The 25153-nt window shown below is 56.3% G+C and overlaps 1 protein-coding gene across 2 annotated transcripts; it reads right to left on the bottom strand.

The window, feature by feature from the left end:
* Positions 1 to 1737: 1737 nt before the first annotated feature.
* On the bottom strand, positions 1738 to 23148 carry SORBS3 (sorbin and SH3 domain containing 3). Of its 2 annotated transcripts, none has more exons than XM_028114391.2 (21): positions 22981 to 23148; positions 20279 to 20435; positions 19908 to 20025; positions 18256 to 18449; positions 17366 to 17429; positions 15135 to 15173; positions 14585 to 14678; positions 12525 to 12612; positions 12190 to 12276; positions 12043 to 12096; positions 11162 to 11248; positions 10531 to 10577; positions 10014 to 10153; positions 9736 to 9788; positions 9565 to 9611; positions 9264 to 9378; positions 7716 to 7841; positions 6211 to 6519; positions 5311 to 5405; positions 4675 to 4781; positions 1738 to 2568 (listed from the first exon to the last, which is right to left on the bottom strand). In XM_028114391.2, the coding sequence occupies exons 2-21, from the start codon at positions 20378 to 20380 to the stop codon at positions 2507 to 2509; spliced, it is 2028 nt and encodes a 675-aa protein (XP_027970192.1). In that variant the 5' UTR covers positions 20381 to 20435; positions 22981 to 23148; the 3' UTR covers positions 1738 to 2506. The 2 variants fall into 2 exon arrangements, with proteins under 2 accessions (XP_027970192.1, XP_027970193.1); XM_028114392.2 differs by having other exon boundaries at positions 14585 to 14651.
* Positions 23149 to 25153: the final 2005 nt, after the last annotated feature.

Here is a 25153-nt window from a genome sequence, read left to right as displayed (position 1 = left end):
CCAATTTATGGCCAGAGCCTCTGTTTTACATCTCTTTGTGCTCCTGACTTTTCCCTCGTCCCTAGCATTTACAGGTTAATCTGCAGGATTTCTGCTCTGTGGGTTGTGCATTCACAAAACTCACGACCAAGACAAAATCGACTGACCCAAGGGCAAAACCCTGTGGACCAGAAGGGAGTACTGTCCTGCTCTAAGCAACTCTGCAGCCCTGGGCAAGTCACTCCACTCACCTCTCTCAGGGGATGAGCATCCCCAGTGGCCTACAGCGCGTTCTGACTCCAACCCCGCAGGTCCCCCTTGCACCCCCCTGGGCCTGTGACCTGTCCCCTCCCCTCCTGCCTCCCGCCAGGTCAAGGCACAGAAGCAGTCATTGTGCAGGCAGCGCTGTCATGGCAGGCAGCCCAAGGGTGTAGTGTTGGTGTGCTGCAGAGGTTTCAGGGCTCCATCAGAGGGTGTGGATTTGGTTTCTGCCCCAGGGAGAGGAAGTCTCAGTCAAAGCTGATATCTTTTTTGAGGGCATCAGGGAATGGGAAGAAGCTGGGACAGGGGAGCTGGAACAGGCCAGTGGGTTTCTGAAGAATGGTCATTTCCACAAGATGGGCTGGAGCCGCCAACTTAGAAGCAAATCGTGGTGAGGACTGGGGTGGACGGAAGAGACGGAGGCCACATAGGTCTTGTTCTCCTAGCTGCTGTTTAACCACCACTGGGGCCCAGGCCACACCCAGGCTCAAGGAAACTGCCGGGGCCAGGCTATGGCCCTGTCATTCACAGGCAGAACTAGGCACCACCACCTCTTCCCACCCACCTGGGGTGGGGGTGCCCTAAGTGACAGGCCTGGCAGACAGGACTGCCAGGAAGAACATAGAAGACGCCCAACCCAGTGAAGTCCTTGGCCTCACGCATGACCTTCCTTGTCCAGGAGGTCAAGGTCCACAATGTCCCAAATTTCTGCATTTTGTGTACCTGACTTCACATTCTATAATGATGTGACCCAGACAACTTAATTTCTCCGCCTCAGGCTGCTGTCCCGTAAAATGGAATCCTACCCCCACCACTGGGAGGCTTACGTCAGAGAGCACATGGGGAGCACCTTATGCCCTGCTCAGCTACCAGCAGCTGCCAAGGAATGGAGTTTTCTTTCCTGGCAGAGCAGCCAGGCCCGGACTGCGCCACTCCGTTGCCCTGCAGGGACCACCAAGCCCCAGGAGCCTGAAACCTTGGGTGAGAAGAGTTGCTTTGGCTAAGCTGTGTCCTATCCCCCTCCCAGCTTCCTGCAGTCGATGGCTCAAAAACCCAAGCCCAAAGGGGAAAGTAAGCAAACACACGAGCGCTTCGGTGTGGAAATGGAGCACACAGAAGGAAAACATTAGGAGCAGAACAGCTAGAAATGTCATCTAGTCCAGCAGCCCCATGGCGGCTCCGGAATCAAAACAGCCTGCACACAAGGCCGCGTTCAGCGCTCATCTCTGGTTTCTCCCCACGGTCGGGCTTGCCCTGGGCCCCATGACGTTCTCTCTCTTGGCACTGCCTGTCGGACGGCTGCCCGATCCTGGGGGCTGCCCCGTTCTGCCTGCGACCGGAGGGCTGAGATCTTCAGACAAGGATGGTGCTTTTCCACCCTCCCCTTTCACACACAGCCTCACGGCCCACCTGGTTCCCAGCACAGCCAACCGCAGAAAGAATGCCATGGTCCTAAGCAGGAGGAGCCTCCTGCCCGGAAGGAAAAGGACTGGCAAGGTCCCTGGTATCCAGGTTTATTTTACATTCTCTTCCAGAGGGGACTTGGGGGTTGGAGGAGCTGGGGAGGCAGGAGGGGAGGCTCCCTGGGGAACACCTGGAGCAGGCCAGTCCTCTGAGGCCCAGCCCTTCCTGGGCCTTACGGCAGCCCGGTCACACACACAGCCCAGGGCTTGGCAGCCTTGGGGAAGGCGGGGCCTTCGAGCAAGACCTCTTGCCAGGCCTTGGGCACTAAGCGGTGCTGTGTCCCTCTCCCACCTCACTCCCAAACCCAGCTGGAAGCAGGAAGGCAAAGGGGGCAGCGGGCAAGCTGGAGCAAAAGGGGACGAATCCGCTCCAGGCAGAGGAGGCCTTTGGTCTCTGTTAGGTTAGGAAGCTGGTCCTTGGTAGAGGAACCCCATGGGGGTAAAGCCGGGAGCCGGTCCCTGTTAGAGGAAATGCCATAGCCAGGCGGGGTGGGGGTGGGGGTGCTCCTGGGTCTGGTCTCAATAAGGCCTGGAAACAGTCTCCACTTCAAAGCAGACCTCTATATTTGGGGAGTGGGATAGGAGAGGAAATAAAAAGGCTGCTGGAGGAATGTTTGTGAGCTGTGGGTGGGAAGCAGTCCAGGGGGCTTTGAGGGGGGCTCTGAAGAACGGCTGCTGGGGTTGTCTGCAGATGCCAGCAGCTCAGGTCTCGGGGAAGGATGATGGAGGGGGGATCCTCTCCCCATAAGTGCTACTGCTCCCCACCCCATCCTGGCTGGGCTCTGAGTTGCCACGGAGACCACTCACACCGGAGCTACGTAATTTCCAGGGAATGTCCCAAATTTCTGGGTCCTTCGGGAGACACCTGAAAGAGAAAAAGAGAAAAGGCATAAAAGGCATTCCCCAGACTTCTTGAGTAGGAATATGGGGGTGAGGGACCTTCCACTTCCACTGGCAGTGCCCGGAACTGCAGGCGGAGTCCCTGTCCCAGGGACGGAGGATTTGTTTTACTCACTCTGCCCCCTAGTGGGAAGATGGGCAAAGCTACACTTCCTCATTCAAGGACTTGGAATTTGGGTCGCCTATAACTTGGCACACAGCACAGAATTACCCCATCTTCCTCAGGAAAGCAAGGAAGCCGGAGGTTGAATCCAGAACTTAAATGTGGAGGAAACTCACTGGTCTCACCTTCAATTTAGACATGGGACAGACAGGCAAGGCCTAAAGAGAAGGCCAAGTGAATGCCCCAAAAGCACTCTGTTGCTTAGGGGTAGAGGTGGGAGTAAAATCCAGTCCTCTGGTCTGCTACAACCCCAAAGAAACCCGTGTTCTGGAGTGGAGAAGAGAGAATGCTAGAAGATATAGGAATGTAAAATGAAATTAAAGTCCTGAACCTTCCCTTCCTGGCAGGCTGGCATCCTGACTTCCCGATAAGCAGCCCATGCTCACCCTGCTCTCAGGCCTTGCTGATACTGTCCCACCGCCTGGGATGCCTCACCTGCCCATTAAGGGCTAGCTCCCCCACTTCCTCCAGGAAACCTTCCCTGCCTGCACTATCTGATGTGATAACCACTAGCCACATGTTGTTACTTAGCACTTGAAATGTGCTGGTGTGGGGTGCCTGGGTGGCTCAGTTGGTTAAGCATCTGCCTCAGGCTCCCTGCTCAGTGGGGAGTCTGCTTCTCCCTCTCCCTCTGCCTGCCCCTCCCCCTGCTTTTACTCTCTCTCTAATGAATAAATAAAATCTTTAAAAAAAAGAAATGTGGGGGCACCTGGGTGGCTCAGTCGGTTAAGCATCTGCCTTGGCTCAGGTCATGATCCCAGGGTCCTAGGACCAAGCCCCACATAGGACTCCCTGCTCAGCAGGGAGTCTGCTTCTCCCTCTCCCTCTGCTGCTCCCCCTGCTTGTGCTCTCTGTCTCTCTGTCAAATAAGTAAGTAAAACCTTTAAAAAAAATAAAAAATAAAGAAATGTGCTAGTGTGACTAAGACATTGAACTTTCTAAACCTTTCCTCTAAAAGCACTTGTGGTTTTAATACCACAAAAGTGGTGCTTTTTCTTCTTGTCTATATTTGTAAAACTTTATAAGTGGTAAAAAAAAAAAATTTAAATGCAGAGGTGTACAGAGTAAAATGAGAATGTGCCCCCAAGCCCACCCCTCCAAGGCAAGAACCGTTAACAAGTGAGTGCTCCATTATCACTGGTGTGTCTGAAACTTGGTCAGCAATGAGGTGCTAGGATTCAGATGAGAAAGGATGGGTTGCCAGGTCAGGAGACTGCCGTTGGGGCCCCTTCTGCCCAAGCAGCCTTGCCACCCTTTAAGCTCTGCAGTGGGAGGGGCTTCTGGCTGCTCACTACTCTTTGAGGATGGCCCCTTCCTCTGAAGCGGAGGCCTATATGGCCCTGCCCACTCGGAGGAAAAAGGCCATGTGAAGCCTGCTGGGTTGGTCACCTTGAACCAGGCCAAGGCCAACTTGAGGCTTCCTGCTTTAGTCCTTTAACTGAGCTGCCCTAGGGCCAGCCCTGTGGACTGGGGAGCCAGCTGCTAACTGGGGGTGGGGGTGAGTGATGCATGGGTGTGAGTGAGACTTGGTCCTTTCCATCAGGAACTTAGTGTCTCAGGAGGCAGGCCCCTCCCCCCAAAACTGCTCCAGAGACAAGTGTGTGGTGGGAAGGAGCAGGGGTGTGAGGGTCGGGAAACCTGCTGCCCCCGAGTCTACACCGACTTCATCAATGACCCTGGCCTCGTCTATCAGACGTGAATCTTGGCTGAGACAGTATTGGCAGGCTGTAGCAGCCCACCCGAACCTCCCCAGCAACCCCCAGGATGTCCCCTTCTGACTTGTCCCCCAGGTCATGCCCCCAGCACCCTAGGATACTTCCTCTGGTGTGCCCCCAGCTATCCCGCCAGGGTACTCACAGACAGTCCCCTTCCGGCCGGCCCCGCGGCCCACCCACCAGGCCCACATACCCACGAACCAGCCGTCGTCACACTGCTGCATGACATCCACCCGATCCCCCTCCCGCAGCTCCAGCTCATCCTCGTTTTGGGGCCTGTACTGGTACATGGCCCGATACCTGTGGGAGACAGCATCATGGCAACCACTGGAGCCTGGGCCCTGCCTCAGGTCAGGCCCAGAGAGTCTAACCCAAGTGTTGCTACATCCCCTTAATTTTCCAGATGACTCCATTATCCCCTGGCCCAGCTTCAAGAAAGGTGACTCTGTCTGGCCTCAATGCATTCTTTCCGTGGCCTGCTCTGTGTGCCCCGAGCCCTACCCACCTCAACCCCTCCTCCTCGGAGCTCCCACTGCCTTCAAGTCAGTTCTACCAGTTCGCACACTTCACACTGGAAACCCAGATGGGAGGCTGAGGCCGAGGGACAGAGGGTGGGAGGCTTGCTTTAAGGCTGCAGGGCTGGCCGGGACAGGTCAGGCCCATCACAGACAAGTGGCCCCCCACCAAATCATCCCTAAGTGCCAGAGGTAGAGTTTACCAAATCCATCTTAGGGGGGGAAGTGGCAGGCTAGGGGGGTGGTCAGTGTGCTCAGTACTGCCTGCCAAGCAACATGCCACCCCTGACCAAGCATCCCCAGATGGTACTCACGGGGTCCAGTGTATCTGAGCGGTGTTGGGGGGCATCCCCAGGTCCAGGGGACGGCTGGAGCCTCCAGGATGGGACAGAGCTGACCCAGGGGTGCTCTGGGGGTCCACAGGAGGAAAGGCAGGCACACACAAGCATGAGGGAGGAGAGTGCCACCGGCCCCCCTCCCTGCAGCGGCATTTCTCATCCTGTCCCCATCTTATCCTCTCAACCCCCATGACACAAAGAGGTCTGCTTGAGCACTTCACTTCACAGGTGCTCGGAAGCTGAGGCCCAGGCAGGGTAGGAGGCTGATTCTAACAGTCAGCACCTGGGAGGGGATGGGAGGCGTCCGTGCACTGGCCGTGCCTGCTCACACCGGTTTGCTGAGAGAATGGAGGAGCACAGGAGAGGAGGCCCTTGTTTACGGCCTACCTCAGTAGGAAGACCAATGAAGTCTTTTACCCATCAGCTATTACAAACTTTTAGTTCAAACTACCCAATTCCACAGCTGAGAAACCCAATCCAGAGAGGGTAAGTCATCTGCCCAAGGTCACACAGCAGGTGAATGGCAGACTTCTGACTCCCTCATGACCGTGTCCCAGATATTGATATAGGCAGATCACGAGAGTGGAGTCTATAGGGTCAGGAGGCCTGCGCTGGCTTTGGGGTCACACCTAGAGCTGGCTGGCTGCCCCATGCCTCCCCCAGCTGTAACTACAGCTCAAGGGCCAAAACCAACTTCACGGGTGTGAGGGCCACAAGGCTAGGGTGGCTCTGCAATGCAAGGCTCTGCCCCGCTCTCCCACTGCTCTGTCCTGGGGCACACCAGGAAGGATTCCAAAGTGCAAATCCACCAAAGGAATGGAGGAAATAGTGTGGGGAGCAGGGATCAGCTCTCTAGTCTGAGGCAGGTCACCCTACCTGGGTCTGGGTTCTGGGCTCCTGGGTGGGGAAGGAGAAGCCGGCGCGGCGGGGGAAGGTCCGGCTCCCCCAGTCGGTGGGGTCCACTGGGCTGTGTGGCGTTAACGGGGAGCCGGAGTGATGAGCCAGCCGGGCAGTGGTCAGGCGGGGAGATGCAGGGAGCTGAGGGCCGTCGTCACAGATGCGGAGCCGGGGCTCGCGGTACACCTGCACGTAGCTGGCGGGGAAGATGCCCTGGCGCCCCGTGCCCGAGATGCGCCCCTCATACCAGTTCTCATTCACCTTGCGGATCAGGCAGATGCGCTCCCCCTGGGGGTGCAGAAGGGCATGAGCATCTGCAAGGCCCTCCAGGGCACCATGCCCCCAACAGGGCCCCGGGGGGTCCGTCTCATGTAGACCTAGCGCCTTGCACAAGCGAGCCAGCTCAGAGAAGGTGAGTCATGTCACAAGGCAGTGGTAGAGTCAGGAGCCGAGCCCAGGCTGCCTGAGGGAGCCCAGAAGTCGGGGCTCTTCCCACAACATGCCGCATTGGGTGTGGATCAAGGCTGGCCTCTTTGGGAAGCCCACCCGGCACCTACTCCTTGGACTTCACAGCATCCTCTCCCCAGAGTTCTGGTCCCTAGAGTTCTGGTGGCTATTAATGAATCGGGCTCTGCCAGTTCTGAGTTGTGCAGCCCTGGACCAGTTACCTTGCCTCCCTGAGCCTAGTTTCCTCACGTGTTTCGTGGGGATAACAATGCTGTTGCTGTGAGGAGCAAAGGAGATCAATGGCAGACTGGTAAGAAGCACTGGACAGGCATGAGCCGCCACTGCCACGACACGGTCCTGTCCCCGCCTCCTCGCTGGGTGACCCATCACCACTGCATCAGAACACGAACTCTCCGACGGCGGCCAGTGTGTCCTCCAGCCAACATACTTGCTGACATGAGGTGAGGCGGCCCTGGGGAGGGTGCTTTCCAGCCCCCTCCTGCCCCCCACCTCTTTCCACCCAGCCTTTCCCTCTCTCTCCTGGGGGCCAGCTCTTCCGGAGGACATTCACAAGAGGCATGCATGGCCTCTGTCCCAAAAACCAACCAAAGGGAGACCAGTTCCCTGTTTTCTAGGACATTTCTCAAACTTACCTTGACCACGGTCTATAGCAAAAAATATGTCCTAATAATAAGCCAGTACGTGCACATGTGCATGGGTATACATGTAACTGCTTAAAAGTTTGATCAAATACCCTTTCTACATGAAAGCTATTCTAACATTTCCATTCTGTTCTTCTAAAAATGCTGACTGTGATCTCACAGCCTACCAACCTGCAACTGGGAAAAAAAAAAAAAAACAACGCAACTACTCTAGTTTCAAACTTCTTTAAAAATGGGCTAAATGAAGGGAAACATATCCAAAGAGATTAGGAAAAATTTTAAATACTGGGTGAAGATGGGTACACTTGACGCTACACATATTTACCTATGTCTTCATGCGCCCCACCCCCACCCCCACTTCCTGCAGGGCCAAACCTTGCGGAAGGACAGCTCCACCTCCAGATCTCCCTTGAAATTGTACTGGGCCACAGCTTCTCCATACTCCAGCACCTGGTAGGTTGGGGGCTTGATGGGCTTTGGGATCTCATCTGCAGGCAGCACCTACAGGAAGAAAGGTCACGAGAAAGACTCAGCCTGGGCATCAACTGGGCACAGAACCGGGGCTCCCTGGAGAGTAAGGTAACAAAGAGAAGATGGTATGGGCGCGATCTGCCCCCAAAGCCAGTGAGGACATGGACACCAGACACAAGCTTGGGGGTGGCTGGGGTGAGCACAGCCAAGGGGTGGTTAGTCCCAGAAGGCTACTGGAGGAAGAATTTCCCCTAGAGGTGTGGAGTAGGCAATGTCAGAGCAAAGAGGGAAGCCAGTCCTAAGAGACAGCTTAAATTGGAGCCCAGAAGTAAATGAGGAATTCCAAAAAGCAGCACATACCTGGTAATCTGACCTGAAAGTGGGGATCTAACATTTTACCACTGCTGAGAACCAAGTGTCCCTCTTTCCCCTCCCTTCTACCCCACCCAGTGCCCAGAATCCCCATATTCTCTTTGCTTCACCCTACTCGTAAAAAAATCAAGAAGCTACTAAACTAGTTCATACTAAGATGTAAATTACTGATACAATGGAATACTGGCTATACTTTGTGGAATTTCAGAATCAGAGCGACTGTTCTGAAGGTAGGGGAGGCCTACTGATACTTATCAAATCGAAAGCCCAAATTAAACAACAACCCAATCCATGGGTCAAAGAGGAAGTCACAAAGGAAATAAGAAAATAGAGTTGAATGAAAAGAAAAATCCAAATCTATGGGGTGTAGATAAAGCAGTGCTTAGAGGAAAATTTATATCATTAAATGCTGATATCATATTTTTAAGTAAACTCTACCCCCATTGCGAGGCTCGAACTCACAACCCCAAGATCAAGAGTTGCAAGCTCTACTGACTCAGCAAGCCAGACACTTCTGGATCTTGTACTTAACCACTTGTCTCCGAACCTTAGCAAGCACATTTGTAAAATGGGGATGACTGATCACTTCTCAGGTTAATAAGAGGAACAAGGGACGTAATAGACACGAAGGAAGTGATGAATGTATGTGTGATTTATAAGCTGTCACACATTTCGTACTCTTGCAGTTGCCCTCAGGATCCTTCCCAAAGACAGCGTGAGAGAGACGGATGCTGAATGGTGACAGTCTGGGCTGCTGGCCTCTGGTGCAGGAGAGGGGTCATGTGGTTCTTCATGGGCTAGGCTCCACCTTTGGCGCTCGTTTAAGAAACATGTCCCGAGTGCAGGCAAAGCACTGGGCCCAAGCGCGGGGGGGGGGGGGGGGGGAGGCAAGGGCATGAATGAGGCTGACTTGGCCCCTACCCCCTGGAGTTCACAGTTTTACCTACCAGGAAGCCTGTAAGATGTGGAGGAGCAATCAGCTCCACAGAGGGGCCATGCAGGGATAAAGGGGTCTGCACTCTAAGTCTCTGCAAACCCATGCACCCTCCCAGCTGGGCTCCTGCTTGCTCCTCTGCCTACCTCCACATAATTAGCAGGGAAGATGCCTAGCCGGCCATGGTGCTCCCCCTCCAGCCAGTTCTTGTCCACCTCCTTGTGGATGTAGACAATATCACCCTTCTTCAGAGTCAGCTCCCTGCAGGCCAGAGCAAGGATATCCAGCAAGGTGAGGGCCTCCCAATCCTCCTTCCCTTCAGACCCTGTCTTGTGCACCCAGAGTCTCCTCCATCCTCTGGGGGAGGCTGTGGCAGCCCTGTCCTCCCTCTCCTCCCATAGGGTGCAGAGACATTTGGGGGTGCGGGTTGGAGAGAAGGGCACTTACTTGGGGGACTGTGCCTGGAAGTCAAACTTGAGTCTGGCAGCCTTCCTCTGGGCAGGGGGAGAGGACAGAGGGAGTCACCTTAGTCAAGCAGGTGGCAGGTCTAGAACAGCCACCACGAGAACCACCCCAGATCCCCACGCACCCTACCCTAGCGCTCCCACCCCTCCTTACCTTCTTCTCTTCCTTCCTGGCTGGGCTGCCCCCTCGTTCAGAGGCATTAGGGTCTGTGAAAAAGCGCTACCTCAGCTTGGGAAGGCCATGTCTGGGGCGGGGTGTTGGGATGGGGTTCTGCTCACCCCCCCCACCCCAGCACAGGGCCAGTGTTAGCAGGGGGCTCTGTAACCGTCCTCCTACCACCCCAGCCCCACCCCAGCTGCACGGGGCACCAGCATATCGGTTGCACTGTGGCGGGCCTCTGGGTGAGAAAAAGAGCAGGAGCTGGTCCTTACCTCGAGCCGAGGAAGGGTAGACAAAGTCCCTACGACCTAGGAAGGGGCTTGCTCCATCCGCCATTCTGTGGGGGCTCAGGGGCCGGGAGGAACCCCGGTAAAGTGCATTCGGGGAACTGGAGCTCCAGGCGGGAGCAGGGCTGCGCGGGGACACGGTGTGTGAGCCACCTGTCTGGGGCCTCACACCCTACGCCACTTACTCCTGCCGCCCGAAAGTCTCCCCCTGTCTCCCGCCGCCTCCTCCCAAGGCGTCTCCCACGTCCCGGGCTCTCAACAGGATGTCCTACTTCCCCAGCAGTCGCGGCCGGGAAAGGGTGCGGCCTGGGGTCGCGGCAGGCGGGAGGACGCGTGGGAAGCCGGCCGCGGCCACCCAGTCCTCGGGCGGGGACACTTTCCCTCCGCGGCCACTCGCCGGCCTCCAGGCCCCTCCTCCCGCGCCCTCCGCGGGGCTCGCCCCCTCCCCGCGCGGCCGCCGCCGCCCCGTGCCACGTCCCCCGCGCCCCGCCTGGCCACTCACCGCGCGGGGGGCCGCGGCTCCCGGTACCGTCGGGGCACTTGGGAGCTCTGTAGGGGGAGATGGGGCGCGGTCAGGGCCCGGGACGCCGGGTCCCCGCGGCAGCCGGGGCCGCCGCCTCCGGAAAAGTTTGCGGCTCGGAAGGGCAGGAGGGGTGGGGAGAGGTGGGAGGGACGCGGGGTCCTAGAGTCGCCCGCACAGGCGGGCGGGCCGGGAGCCCGGGAGGAGCCGAGGAGGAGGGGTGGGGGGGGGCGGGGAGGAACCGTGGGGTGTTGGAAGAGGGGAGGCCGGCCCAGGAAACCGGGGTCGGGTAGGGGTTGGGGTCCCTGCGGACTGAGGTCGGGGGTGGGGGGGGCGGGGCGAGGTGGGGGCGGGGAGCACCCGGCACCCGGCACCCGGACGTCAAGCTGACGTGGAATCGGCCTGGAAGGGTTCTTAGGGGTCACTTGGAAAAGTCAACGCCCTGCATTTTGTAAAGGAGACAGCAGTCAGGGATGAAGCCCGTCCAAGGCCCAGCTGAGTGCGGCTGGAGGCGACACCTCTGCTCTGCCTGCCCCTCCCACCCACGCTCCGCCGCTGTGCGGGGGGACTCCGGGTCCCAGAGTCACCCAGGAGGGGACTGGGAGGCCGGTACCTTGGGGGACGGCTGCCGGGTCTCAATTGCCCGCAGGTCCTTGTCCAGCTCCGCGCTCAGCTTGGCCAGCTCTCTCTCCAGCAAGACCTGGGGGAGGATTACGGGGAGAGACTTGGGCAGGTGAGGGGGGGGGGTGTGGAGGGCACAGTGGGGGAGCACTGATCGAAGGTCAGATGCGAGATACTTAGTGGGCAGCAGGACAAAGCAAAGCACACTGTGCTTGGGTAAAGGGCAGGCTCAGGGCACAGGGCCAGGACAGGCTCCCTGCCTGTGGGCCTGCCCAGAGCTGTGTCTCAGGGTGTCAGGACAGCCCTTCCGCAGCTTCTCACTGGCCCTCTCATGGGGCCAGCTCACCCATCCCAACGCCCATGATGGTACCTTAGCACTTCCTGATAGTGCCTTTTGTCCTGTTAACTTTCCTGTTCGAGAGCCCATAAAGCTCCCGACTTCCTCTCTCATCAAGTCTTCTATGGCTTTCCACAGCCTGTACCCTACCTGCTTTCCTTTCCACTGCCCCTCCAGCCTTTGTCTCTGCACTCCCCCCCACTGAGCGCGTGCTCTCTCTCTCTCTCTCTCTGCCTGGCCAAGCCCTCCCAGCTCCACCTCCAAGAATACAAGTCCACACTGACCACTCCCTTCTCTGCTCCCACTTTGGTCAAGAGACATGTATTCAACACATATTTGAGGGCGTATTGTATGCCAGGCACTGTCCCAGGTGCTGGGGATACAGAGGTAAACTGTATGGGACCGGAGAGGGTCAGAGCTTTGGGTCTCTGGCCTCCGCGCGTGGTCACTGGGGCCAACACCACCCAGAAGTCTCCCTCATTTGTCCTGGAGCATAGCTATCTCCCTCCCCCTCCAACCTATCCTGCAGCACTCACCTCAATGGGCGGGGAGGGCTTCTCAACAGCGTCATCCACCAGCGGTTTCTTGGGCTAAGGGTGGGAAGGGTGAGTCAGTGGGGGAGGATTCCAAAATGCACTAACCAAGGAGTATGTGCACTCTCAGAGGGCCAGCAGGACACTCACCTTCTGTCCAGTTTCTAGTTCTTGCAGGAACTGGTTCCAAGAATCTTCCGTCCAGATATTGTCTGCTTTCTCTTGGCGTCTGGGCACCTGCATGGAAGTAGGTGGGCATCAGCTTGAGCAGAGGAGTACCAGGACACTATTCAGGCTCCAAAAGCAGGCTTGTAGGCCACTGCCTCACCCCTCTGCCTGCCAGTGCCTTCCTAAGGATTCTGGGCTCTCCTGGCTGCACAGGACAGGCTCCAAACCGAAAGGGCATTATCCTACTCTTCAGCAGAGGGGCCTGGTCAAAGAGCACAGTGCCAGGGGCAGTGAGGGGAGGATGCTGGGAAGGGTACCTGATTTGGGGTCTGATGTAGGGAGGATGCTCCAGGATTACAGTTGAAGGTGCTTCTAGGAACCTCTTCAGAGGGGTCCCAGCTTCTTCTAAAGAAAGGGGAGGACATCTCTTCATTTTCCTTTTAGGGAGACTAAGGCATAAGTGAGAACACAGCCCTGCACATGCTACCCCAACCCCCTGCCCCCTGGCTTTCACTGGCTCCAGCCTGTGAAAACAGTGTTACACAGTGGAGAGTTATGCGCTCGGAGTTCAAGTGCCAGCTCCATCACTTAGCTGGGGTCTTTTGGCAAGTTCCTGCACTCTCAGAGCCTCAGATTCAATACCTATAATGTGAGAAGGAGTCCCACCTTCGTGAGGGTGCGGTGAAGCTCAGGTGGGAGAACATATGTGAGATGCCCAGGAGAAGGCCTAACACATGCATCTGCTCCGTGAGTGGCCAGTCCCTTCCTACTGGCCTTAGTGAAATACCCTACATGCGTGTTTAGTCTGGCCCCACGGCTGTGGCATGTATGTTTGTGCAGCTTTGACGAGGCTGGTCTTCCAGGTTGTCGCAGTGGAGTGGTCTTGCACACATGCCCAAAGGTGTGGGTGGGTCTACATCCTAGTCCGAGGAGAACCCTGGGCAGGGCAAAGGGCCTGCAGCCCTGACTCGGGAGCCCTGGGCAAGCTGTTTTTGCTCCCTGCACCTCAGTTCCCTGAGGGTGCTGCATTCAGTGATGTCATCTGTGAAACCACTCCAGCCACCAAGGCTCCACACTGTCACATTTGCCTTCGTTCCCCTCCAGGGCTCTTTTCTTGGCTCGCTTAAGTGTTCCAGAATCTGTTGAGTCTGAATGTTTCCACCACTGTACCAAGATTATCAAATGATGGAATGTCTGACCGGAGGGTCAGGATTTATTGGCTGTAACTATGACTCTATTCTCTATTTTAGAAACAATAATATTAGTAATACCACTGATAATGAGAATAGAATACATCGTTCTTAATTTAGGGAAGCTCTAGTCATAGTTGAGCCTGTATATTAGTAATATTCGTGGAGGGGCACCTGGGTGGCTCAGTTGGTTAAGTGTCCGCCTTCGGCTCAGGTCATGATCCTGGAGTCCCTGGATGGAGGACCATGTCAGGCTCCCTGCTCAGCAGGGAGTCTGCTTCTCCCTCTGCCTCTGCTCCTCTCCCACTGCTCCTCTCCCCACTCATGCTCGTACTCTCTCTGTGTCTCTCTCTCAAAAAAATAAATAAAATCTTTAAAAAATAATAACACGTAGAGACTTCCTATGTGCCTAAACCCTCACAACCATGGTGTGGTCCCCACTCAGCAGATAGCTGAGACTGGTTAAGTTGCCCAAGTTCACATGGCTAGTGGCAGCGCACCAGCTGGAATCCAAACTCTGCGTTCAAATCTTGAGCTCTTAGCCTCTATCTTATTAATGATGCCAAGAGCCACAGGCCAGGTATGGCCACGTTATTGAGGTTAATCCCTTCCTGTAAAGGAATAAGAAACTCGTTGATTTCACTTTGAGGCAAACCTGCTGATTCTCAAGCTCTGGTTGAGCCCCCTGCCCAAGGACCCCGGCAGCCTGGGCTGGGCTTGTGTGGTTTGTGCAGAGCAAAGGGATACGTCCTTCACTTATATGGAAGTGGGAGGAAAGTCGGATCCTCTTGGGAGGAAAGTTAGGATCTTCTACACTCCTTGTTTTCTCTCAGGCTTTGGAGTGAATGGCCACAGGTCCACGCCTAGCCATGGGCCACCCCACTCTTCGCCCCATTATGACCTGTGGATCTTTGGCGTGATGAGTTCCTGCCACCAACCACAAAAGCAACGCAGGCATTCCTGACCAGGAATGGGTGCAAAGTCCACCCCTGCCCACCATTCCCCTTTGGCCCCGGCAGGGAGCGAGAGAGAGTATCTGGAATGGTGGGGACCCTAAGAAGGAGCAGAGCTGTGAGATGGGGTGGGGGGAGAGGCTGTACTGGCTGTGGCCACCAGGGGGTGCCAGTCCCCACCAGGAAGCCAGTTTCCCTCTGCAGCCCTTGGGCCCCTTTCCCAGGAGAACTCACCCACTCAGAGAAGAGGCCTGGCCTGGCCTGGCCACAGGTCTTTGCTGGGGCCCTGGATGCCTGGAGTCTGTAGAGGCGGCACAGGAGGAAGCCACTGAAGGTGGGAGAAGACAGGCCAGGGGAGGCAAGAGCTGAGCTTGAGGGTACCTGGGTGAGCACTGAAGATTCTGGCACCCACTCCCACACATGCTCTTGGGTGGCTTGTGGGAACAGGGTTGGGGGTGCTCTGGACCATGCTATGGGGGCTTTGCACCAAAACCTTTACACTCTTCACTAAATCTTCACAACTCTGGGGTAGGTAGTGTCCCCATTTTACAGACGAGGAGAGAGAAGCCCAGAGAAATCACAGCCAGGGCGAAGACTCTCACTGGACTGTGAAGCCGAGGCTCTTCATTGCCACCTACCAGGGAATTTGGAGCTCACCGGAAATGGGCTATACGATCTTCTCAAGTTGAACTAAGCCAACTGGGGAGCCTCAAAGCCAGGCATGGCTTACAAGATGGGCAAATACAGGCACTGAGCTGGGGTGGGCCACCCGCCCCCCCCTCACCTTTGGGTGATTCCTCAAAGGTCCAGTCCAGCTGCAGGTCTGCGGGAGCAGAAAGGACCAGATCAGGGGTGGGGCAGCAAGCGAGGATGGCGAGCCCCGTGAGGCTGCCTCAGCGGCTCCCAGCCGTCCTCCTGCCTAGGGCAGGGGACGAGGGGCTGAGTCAGGGCCTGAAGAATGTCCCGAGGGAGGGAAGGAATTAGGAGGGCAGTTCTCTGGAGGGTTTGAAATGCCTCTGGCAGACTTAGGGCCTGAGTGAGCCAACCCAGGCAGTGGACTTGCCCAAACCCTCCTGCTCCTCCCTCCCTGCGTTCCCACACACACCCTTTCCCTGACCTTTGTAAACCGGCCCTCACCAAGTCAGGTTAGGGAAATTCCACTTCTCCTTCTCCCTCTTTCCCTTTCTGCACCCTCTTCTCAATGCTGGTCCTTCCCCCTTTGCCCAGATCCACTCCTCATGGTGCTCATGACTTTCTGGGGCCTCCTAGGAAAAGCTACTGACCCACCAACCTACTTGATCCCCTTGGCATGCAGACGTGCCACAACAGCACTTGTCTTAAACGCAGACCAAAATGCCTCTCTCCAGATCCCATACCGTCCTCCAGCTCCAGGACCGTTTTGTTTTCCTTTGCAGCAAAGAGTTGGCCATAACAAATTCACTGTCTTCGATTCCCCTTTTCCATAAGTAAATTTTCAGCCCCACCACGATTGCCCCAATCACTCTTAAGAAAGATGCCAGTGACCTCCATGTTATCAAATCAAAATACTTGGCCCATCAGCAACATCTGTCACAGTGGATCATTCCTCCTTGAAATTCCTTTTTCATGTCGCTTCAGGAAGACAACTCTGGGTCTCCTCTCCACTGTACCTTCTTAGTCTGTTTGGCTGACTTCTGCTCATCTCTCAAACCTCTGCACATCCAAGTGCCTCAGGGCTTAGTGCTTGGGCCTCTGTCTATCTCCCCAGGTGATCCTGGCTAGTCTTCTGGCCTAAAAAACCCCATCCATCGCAGGGATTCACATCAGAATTAGTTGGGGAGCTTTCAATCAAAATCTTTTTGAGTGAATCCCAGGTATTTCCATCTGCAGCTTAAGCCTCACCCCTGAACTACAGACTTGCATATTAACTGCCTACTTGACATCTCCAGCCAGACGGACCTCATGGAAAACTGAATGCCTCTTAGACCGTACCTCCCTCAGTCCTCCCTGAATCTGGAAGCAACATCCTTTGACTTGCTCAGGTTTCAAGTCATCCTTGACTTCTTTTATTCATGCCACATCCACTCTATCAGCAAATTCTCATGACTGTCTCCAGAATCCCACCAGGCCCGCTGCTACTGCCCTGGTCTGAGACACTGTCGGCCTCTAGCCTGGATGAAAGCCAGGCCCCCTAAGTGGTCTGCTGTGTCCTTCACTGCCTCATCTCCCACCCAAGCTGGCAGCCAGAGTGAGCCTTCAGAGCATGTCACTCTTCTGTGCTCAGAACCTCCCCTTGGCTCCTTCGCTCTTGCAGAGTAAAAGTCAAAGCCCTGATCAGGGCCCCGAAGGCCCTCCGTGACCAGATCCCGTCACTCTGACTCTGTCCCCCACCAATGCCCCTCTCACTCCAGTCCAGCCTCTCCTTGCTGCTCCAGAACTGGCCAGGTCTGCTCCTGCCCCTGGGTCTCTGCTGTTTCCCCTGCTGCCAGGCTCCTCGCCTGGCTCCGTAGGGCTGGCTCCTTCCCTCCCTCAGCTCTCGGCTCACATACCACCTATCAGGGCCTTCCCTCACCAGCCTGCACTGGGTACTGACCTTTGCTTTTTCTCCCTTGCCCTTACCACCATCTGCCATATTAAATATGTATCTGTTTATTCTCCCTCTGTCTTAAGCTTCACTGGAGAAGTGACATTCTTTTTTATTCCCTGTTTCATCTTCAGCACCTAGAATAGTGCTCGGCACACAGTAAGTGCTCAATAGATGGTCAGGGGACTGACTGAACAAATGAGTGACTGCATGGCTTCCCAGTACTCTCAGAGGAGATGAGGGACAGTGTGCCATCATTGTCCTCCCAAGGACACAGAAGAGTTTGGAGACTCCTCCCCTTTGGCCTATTTTAGGGAGGACCCACCACAGAGCCTGGGGTGGGTGGAGAAGACCTCCCAGAGCGGCTAAGTTCCCTTTTCTGCCCCTCTGTACCCCAGCCCCAGGGGCTGGAGCCCACTCAGCAGAGACAGGGCCCTAGAAGGGTGTCTCACCTGGCATTTTCCGGTGAATCTGCTGGAACATTCTCCGGTACCAGTCCCTGGGGCTATCAACACTCTGGGATCAGAAAAGACAAAGTCAGGCCACCTTCTTAATAGGAAGCCACAGAAGTTTTTCCTTCCTGAGTCCTTTCTCTGGCCACCCTTGAAGTGGGCAGGCTGTTGTGATAGGTCTAATAAAGTAACTTCATACGGCACATTACATATGAATAAAGTGTAGAGAAGGATCTCCCTCAGTGGTGATCCATCCCGAGGCTGTAAGATTTGGGGTGATTTCTGTTTTTTCTCTTTGCTTTCCTATATCTCTGATGTTTCTACAACAAACATGTATTTCTATGTAATGACAAATAAATGCAATAATATAGGGGTAGAATGGCATTTCACAGCTGAGACTGAAAACAGCCCTGGGAGGTATGTTACCTACTTCAGTTTCAGATGCAGAACTGAAGGCAGGCGGCTGGAAGAAGGGCAGGGCCCTCGGAGCCTGGACTCTGGATCCTTCCAAGCCTGCCACAGTGTGAGGGCATCTCACTCAGGACTCTGCCGGCTCATTCAGCCCAGTCATTCACTTAGCGGCTGTGCCAGGCCCTGGGGCTATGAACAGAGGGGGTCCCTGCCCGGGGCAGCCCTTACAGCAGGGACTCTGCACCTCTGAGAACCTGGGGGAGCATTCTAGATCTCCCCTTCCCCCACAGATCACTTGTGCAACTCAGACCACAAGAGCGCTTGTCATTTATGTGGTTCCACCCATCATGGTGGAACCGCTGCTTTAGTCTGAAATGGTTTGGGTGCATTCTTGGTTGCTCCCACTTTAATTCACAGAAGTGGAGTTCAGCGTTAGGTCCCTGGGCCCCATCATCAGTGGCCCCCAGCCCTGGACTCACAGATCGGGGGGCAATAGGCATGCCGCTCTCATCCACAGGCCCAATTCCCTCATATTTGACCCAGCGCTTGTCCCGACGCTTGCTGTCCTTGGTCCATGTGGCTGACCAATTCTGGGGATGCTGGGAGGCAGGGATCTTCTGGCTCCCCAAGGGCTGGCTGCCAGGACCGGGCCAGGTCTGATACCAAGCAGGGTCTGTAGGGAATGAGCAGCAGAGCATTAGCAATGGGTAGGGGCCCCACCTGGACTTGTTTGTTCCTTAGCTCTTCAGAACATTGATCCTGTGGGTTCAAAAGTTTCAACATCTTGTTTGTTTGACTTGATGAGACAGACTCTACAGCCTTCCCCATTCCCTGCAGGACCAGAGGCCTTTGTTTATTTTTTAGTTAAAGTAAATGAAAATGGATTTTGTCTTGAGAAATCTGTGCCAGTGTCCGCCCTATCCTTTCCGAGGGCTGTCCTAAAAGCCTTCAGAATGAGGGCTAGGAATCATTACTTGCAGAGAATGCTGGGGACAATCCTAGCTGGGAAGGCAGTAGGGTGGCAGAAGAGACACTGGGCTTGAAAGGGGGACAAAGAATTCAGACACCAACTCTACCACCTACTGACCGTGTGACCTGGGGCACAGTAAGCAACCTCTCGGTGCCTCTGTTTCCACTTCTGTAAAACGAGGGTAATCATGGCAAACATCCAGAGAGATCTGGTGTGTATGACCGTGCCCAGCACAGTGCCTGACACACAGTCACAAGGCTCTTGAAGAGGGACAGAAACTCATTCACCAGACATGGTGACTGTGTCCTCAACTTCCCCAGAACCTTCAGGCCCCAAGTCACCAGAGTTGCAGCAAAAGAGTGTCGGGGCTGGAAGGACCAGGGTCTGAATCTCAGCTCGGACTCGGACTCGGACTGAACATCTCTGAGACTCTGGTTCCTCGCTGGGAAAAGTTTGATAATTGTACCTTATCTTTCTAGGACATCAAGGGATTAAATGAGAGAAGGCTTAGTGTGTCTTTTCAGTGTCCCGCATGTTCTAAGCGTTCAACAATTATTTGTTAAATGAATAAACTACTTGACACAGTGCCTGCCTCAGTGAGATGCTCAATAAAGGATGTCTGCCTCCTCAGGAAAGGGGTCCCCAGGGTTGACCTGCACCCAGGAGGTCCTGGGGTCTTCTGGACTCCATGGCCCAGGCTGGGATGACTTGTAGGAGCCCAGGGGCTGACAGGCTCTCAGAGCTGCCTCTCCAAACTTCGGCTTGGCTGGTGAGTCCAGACTTGTGCGGTTTGGCCCCCTGCTCTTTCTGCAGCCAACATATGCTCACATTCCTCCACCCTTCCATCCCCAGTCCAAGCTATTCCTCAGCCTGCTAGAGGTCCCCGTGCCTCCCAAGGCAGTGTCCCCTGCACACTTCCTTCCGCTGGCAGGGAAGGGATGCGTCAGCCTGCTCTCTCCCTCAGCAGATTTCACACTCACAGGCCATCAGTGTTCACACAGAGAAGGGCAGCTAGATGAGCTCAGAGGCCCGGGACCTTGATAGCCCTCCATGCCCCTCCTGCCCATCACAGGGTGGTGCCAGATGGCAGGGCCCAGGAGGCTCTGATCCCCCCACCCCTGACATGGGACTCCTGGAGCAGGTTTTCCTGAGCAGACCTACCTGGGTGCCGGGAAGCATCTCTCCTCTGGGGGACGTACCCCTTGCACACGGTCCTGGGCGCAGGGTCATGAAACTGGAAATTAAGGGTATTGGAGCCACCATTCCGGATCACAGGCACCTGTGGGGAGGGGCCAGGAGCTGCAGCTCAGGCCCGAAAGTTCCGCAGAAGGGTGGCAAGCGCAGACACAGTTTACCCCACGGTGAGGGCTGGAGGGCCAGCCAGACCCCTTCGCTGGTAGCCAGTGAGGCTCTCTAGAGCTGTCTTCTGCCACTTCCCTCCATTCCTTTAATCCTCCTGCTCCCTCACCTGTCCTTGGAGGTGCCCGTCCACCCCGGGCCCACAGGAACCCTCTCCTCACTGTCTCACTCACCCGTGTCCCCCGGGAGGACGACCCTCTGTGGGCCCGGAGATTGCCAGGGAGGAGGTGGTCCAGGCTGAGCCCAGCCGCGAGGTTGCAGGGTGGGGCCTGCATGCTTGGGTCAAGGTTGGGGGGCTCCGGGTGTGCCAGCTGCTCATCTGTGTGTCCTCTGTGTGGAAGGAAGGAGGAAGGGGAAGCCCTGCTGGGCTCAGCCGCCTGTGCCCTCTGGGCTCAACCTTGGGGGCGGGAAGGGGGCAGCGGTGGGGGAGCTCAAGGACCCAGGAAACAGGCCTCTGCGGGCCCTGGACTGCGGGCTGCCCAGCCGGCCCCCAGAGGCACAAAGGGCTGCTTGTTAGGCCTGGGCAGGAGCTCGGGGTGGGCGTGGGGGAGGGGAGGCTAGCGAGGAGGAGGGCGACTGGCTGGGAGCGGGCCCGCTGGACAAAGCCTTGGGCACACGGGCCCTCTCACTGCACAGTGTGGCCTGCTCCCCCAAACGGAAGGCAGAGGGGACTGGGGCAGCTGGCTCAGGAGGGCCTGGGCATTCAGGACTTTGTTCCAGGCCCCTCTCCCTCCTCCAGTCCCTCCATGAGCATCTGCTTGCCAGCAGGCACAAGGCCTTACTTGGGCTGCGGGAGAGGCCCAGAACAACAGCAAACCCCCCCCACCCCACCCCCACCCCCACCCCCACCACTGCCCAGCAGGGCCAAGGTTATGGGAGGGGGAGAGTATGGGGGCATTTCCAGGCAGAAGGAACCACTCCTTCTGAGCTCAAAGGAGTATCAGCTCCCTTCTTTGGCTTTCTTCCCTGGAACTGAAGCCTCAGAGGGCTCAGGGGGCCAGTGAGGGGTGGGATGGAAAGCAAAGCAGTGGATAGGAGCCAAGTGGGACTTGCTCATGGAGACGTGGTGCTGAGTGTCCCCCACCCCCACACACCACTTTCTTTTATACCTCCAGCCTGGTTTTGTTTTTTTAAGATTTTTTTTAAAGTAATCTCTACACCCAATGTGGGGCTTAAACTCACAACCCCAAGATTAAGTGTTGCACACTCTACCGGCTGAGCCAGCCAGGTGCTCCTATCCTCCAGAGGGCTTTTTTGAACAGAGGGTCTTCCTGGCAGCACCATGCCTGACTGGCAGGCCTGGTTCTTCTCTCCCATGCAAAGGTTACTCCAGGCACCCAGGAGATGGAGGTGGTCAGGCTGTCCAACAGGGCTTTTCTACCCTGTGGGCTGTGGTGCAGAACTGAGCCTCCTCACCTGTGCAGCTGGACTGGACCACAGCTGAGCCAACCTCCACTGCTGGGGCCAGACCCATCCTGGCCTTTGTGTTTGGAGTTAGGCTTGCATGTGCCTGTGGGGTTTGGGGGCTCACGAGAAGGCCCAGAGGGCCTGGTGAGGTGCTGTGTTTGTGTGTGGTGAAATGGGAGTACAGTGCTGTGAGTGTGACTTGTGAGAGGTACCACAGGGCTAGGAGGTTATGTGAGCAGCTTGGGAGTTGTGGGTACAGAGGGATGTCAACTGAATGGTAGTGGGGGGTATGCAATGGGGGTTCATATGAGCAGCACAAGAACTGTGGAGACTAGAGGGGGTGAAGTTACAATAGGGGGCTGTGATTACTTCTGTACCCAGTTCCTGCTCAGGCCACAAGGGCTGAAGGGTACAGACAAGGCTGATGACAGGTCCCTGTCTCTGTTCTGAGTGGGGATTTTAAAGACCTACTGGGGACATAGCTTTTCCATGCTCATCCCTGGCTGTGGGTGGGGAGGGCGGGGGAGTGAGGGCTGGGGCTGGAGGAGGGGCTGCTCACCAGCTGGATCCAATTAGGACTCCGACCAAAAGCAAAACATGCGGACACACCCCAGTTCCTGCTGTTTTCCCTCCCCTTGAGGGGGAAATTGAGGCAGGGGAGAGCAGGAGATCCAAAGGCATGAGGCAGGCTGGTTCCTAGCAGCAACCCCTCCCTTCCCAGCTGACTGCTTGAGGCCAAGTTGCAAGGTCAGCATCAGCAGTCCCAACCATCAGCTGACCCCGGCCTCCTTCCCTCTCCTCCTGACCCACCCTTCCCTGCTCAATGAGAACTGCCCTCTAGTAGTTTGGGGAGGACAGGAGGTCCCCCATACCATCCAATTTTCAGGGGTTACTGATCCTTGGTGGCCTAGCTTGCCTCTCCCCAACTCTTGCCTGTGGCAGGCAACCTCCAGAGACAGACAGGGGTGCGTGGGGAAGAGTGGGCTCACTTTTTCTCTCAGTGGCTGTGCCAGGAGAAACTAAAAGCCACTTCTCATAGACAGATGGGGGCATGGAGGCATTGGTCCTGCATCTGGCCGAAGACAGAGAGGTGCCAGGAAATCTCTGGGGTCCTCCCAGAATTCTGGCAGTCCTTTGCCCAAAGGGCTGGAAGATGTGAAGTCGCTCCACTGTTTGTAGTTGGCAGACTCCTTTCCACCTCCAAGTATGGCCATGACCTTGGGGGCTTGGCCCTAGGAGCTTTTCCAGGTATTTTCCAGTTACAAAACCACGTGGACAAAGACAGGTTTTCTCGAATTTCGCCTTTTCCAGATTGAGAGGGGACTTCTTCACCTCTTTCCACCCTGGAGATGCGGACGAGGACTCCCAGGGGGACGGGCACTCTGCCTTCCCTTCGGGTTGGGCACGGGTCCCTCCCCGCCCGCGGGCCCCCGCCTCTTCTCCGCCCCCTCCCCTTCCCGGCACCTACCTTCCCCAGCGAGCAGGTGGCACCGACTGAGGACGCCGGGGAGGGCAGAAGCATCTCTGCCCGGCTTCTGCCTGGTGCGGCCGCGGCGAGCCCTCGAGAAGGTAGGGCAGGGAGAAGTCCGGGCTGTGCCGCTCGCCCTCGTGACCGGGTCAGGACGGGCTCCGCGAGGCAGGGCGCGGGAGGAGGAAGAGGGAGATCGACGGGGCGGAGGGCACGCGCAGGGAGGGAGGACCGCGAGAGGCGCGCGGGCGGGCGGCGCAGTTTGTCTCCTTCCAATCTGTGCTGTGGGCCGCGCGGGTAGGGTGGAGGGGCCGGCGACTCCCTCTCCAGCCTGCGGGGCGGGGGCTGGGGCCGGCCGGCTGGGGCTGCGAGTGCCCTCCGTCGGGCCGCGGGACGGGGACGAAGTGGCCCCCTGCCGAGGGGGCCGGGCCGGCCGCGGGCGGTGCCGGGAGGGGCCGCCAAGGGTCCCTGGGGAGCTCGCTCTGGTTTCCCAGCTGCCTTCTCCGGCCCCCACCGCAGGGCTGGCGTCCGAGCGGGGGGTGCGTGTGTTGGGGGGGGGTGGCGAGCGCCACTCAGAGTTTCCAGCGACATTTCCAGCGTGTGGGAAGGGAGCCCTGCATGGCGGAGCCAGGACAGAGGGCAGGAATGATTAAAGATCCCGGGTCAAGCCAGCAACTGATACCGGCCCGGCAGCCTCGCAGACAGGACCGAGATGCAGATAGGCTGGGGCCGAGATAAGGGCACCCCAACAAGTAGGGTGGCTCAGCGGACCGAGTTAAGGTCCCGCCGGCTCCTTCCCCACTTGGGGAGATTTTGTGCTTTCGTAAGCGCGCGTCCGGGCGTGTGCAAACAAACACACGCACACAGATGGCGCGTGCACCAGCAAATGGGCGGATGCTCACACGTGCAAGCACCGATGAGGGCAGCCCGGGGAGGAAATCGGCCTTAGGGAGCGGCCCCCTGGGCGTGCCGCGCCCCTGAAGAGGATGAGGGCGGGGTCCCTTTGGCGGGGATGGGGTTACCAGGGTCTTGGTGTTCCCATACACCGTGTTTGTTTTGATCTTGCTGCTTTTCCGCTGTTCCCGCTGCTCTGACACCAGTCTCAAGAGCCTGCGCCCATTGGCTCCCAACCCCTCTGGCCATCCCGTCTTTCCCTTCTCCTCCAAGGCTCTGTGTCTGCACAGAGCATGTTACAGAATGTGAAGGTGCTTAACGAATGTTTACTGGTAATGGAAAAACTGGAGTACTTCTTAGCCCTTGGCTTGGTTCTGGGACCCAAGCCCCAAACCAACCAAATAGCAAGTAGTTATCGGGCAATTTCACATCCATCTGGGGAGTGATCAATGATAAATTATAAAAATATGAAAACATTTATTGCATGCCTACTGGGTGTAAGACTGGTGTCCTGAGACCACCATGCACTTTAGGGTGTTTTCCAACAACATCATTCAACTCAAAAGTGGAGAAGGAAGGGAATGGAGAAAAGATGAAAAAAAAAATTTTTAATTCCACCATTATTGATGCTATTAGTTTTATCTTTTCTCAATTCAGTTAAAAGAGCTCTCCCCGTGTGGTGAACCAGCTTGAAACACTATCACATGTGAAAGAGGAAGGCGGCATGTTTAGGTTGTGCAGAAGCTTGAGAGACAGGCACGCTGGCTAGCATCCCCTATCTGCAGGGCTGCCATGTGGAAACGGAATGGCTGCACTAGCAGAAGTGGGACCCTTGGGTGCATACTTGGAAGCAGATCCAAGATTTCCAACGAAGAACTTCAAGGAGGATTACAGGGATTCCAAGCCTACTGATCATTGGGCATCTCTCTAAAAGTAAGGACTGCATTGAGAAGGGAGCTGAATGAGGTCACCTTTGAAGCCCCTTCCAAGAATCTCTGATTCTCCAGGAAAGCTGAAGGATGGGATGGGTAGCCCCGACCCACAGAAGACAGCTGCAGAAAGGAGTGTAGGCATTCTGGGACTTCTTGAGGACAGGCAGCAGTGCATTGTCCTACCCCTAAAGCTTGGATACTTACCTACCCACCCTCAGCACCATCCTCCGCCCTCCCTCAGGGATAAAATATATGCCCGCTTCCTTGTCACCAGTTTTTTTTCCCACCTGTCAGAATCCTTGCGACTAAGAAGGGCCACATCTCTTTCATGTTCATCCTTGCTCTCC

Source organism: Eumetopias jubatus, unplaced genomic scaffold (assembly GCF_037043125.1).
Source record: "Eumetopias jubatus isolate StellerSeaLion01/CBP00866 unplaced genomic scaffold, mEumJub1_p1.0 scaffold_2, whole genome shotgun sequence".
Classification (NCBI taxonomy): Eukaryota; Metazoa; Chordata; class Mammalia; order Carnivora; family Otariidae; genus Eumetopias; species Eumetopias jubatus.
The sequence above is the reverse complement of the archived record's forward strand: the minus strand, read 5'-3'. Positions and strand labels throughout refer to the sequence as shown.

Bases quoted from the DNA above. Each gene is read 5' to 3' on its own strand.
- SORBS3 (XM_028114391.2), bottom strand. From the start codon at position 20,380: ATGCAGGCCCCACCCTGCAACCTCGCGGCTGGGCTCAGCCTGGACCAC. The intron at 14,679-15,134 runs GTGAGGGGGGGG...TCCCACCTTCAG, and splicing joins CTTTGAGGAATCACCCAAAG to TGGCTTCCTCCTGTGCCGCC. The intron at 12,097-12,189 runs GTGAGTGTCCTG...TCCCACCCTTAG, and splicing joins AACTAGAAACTGGACAGAAG to CCCAAGAAACCGCTGGTGGA.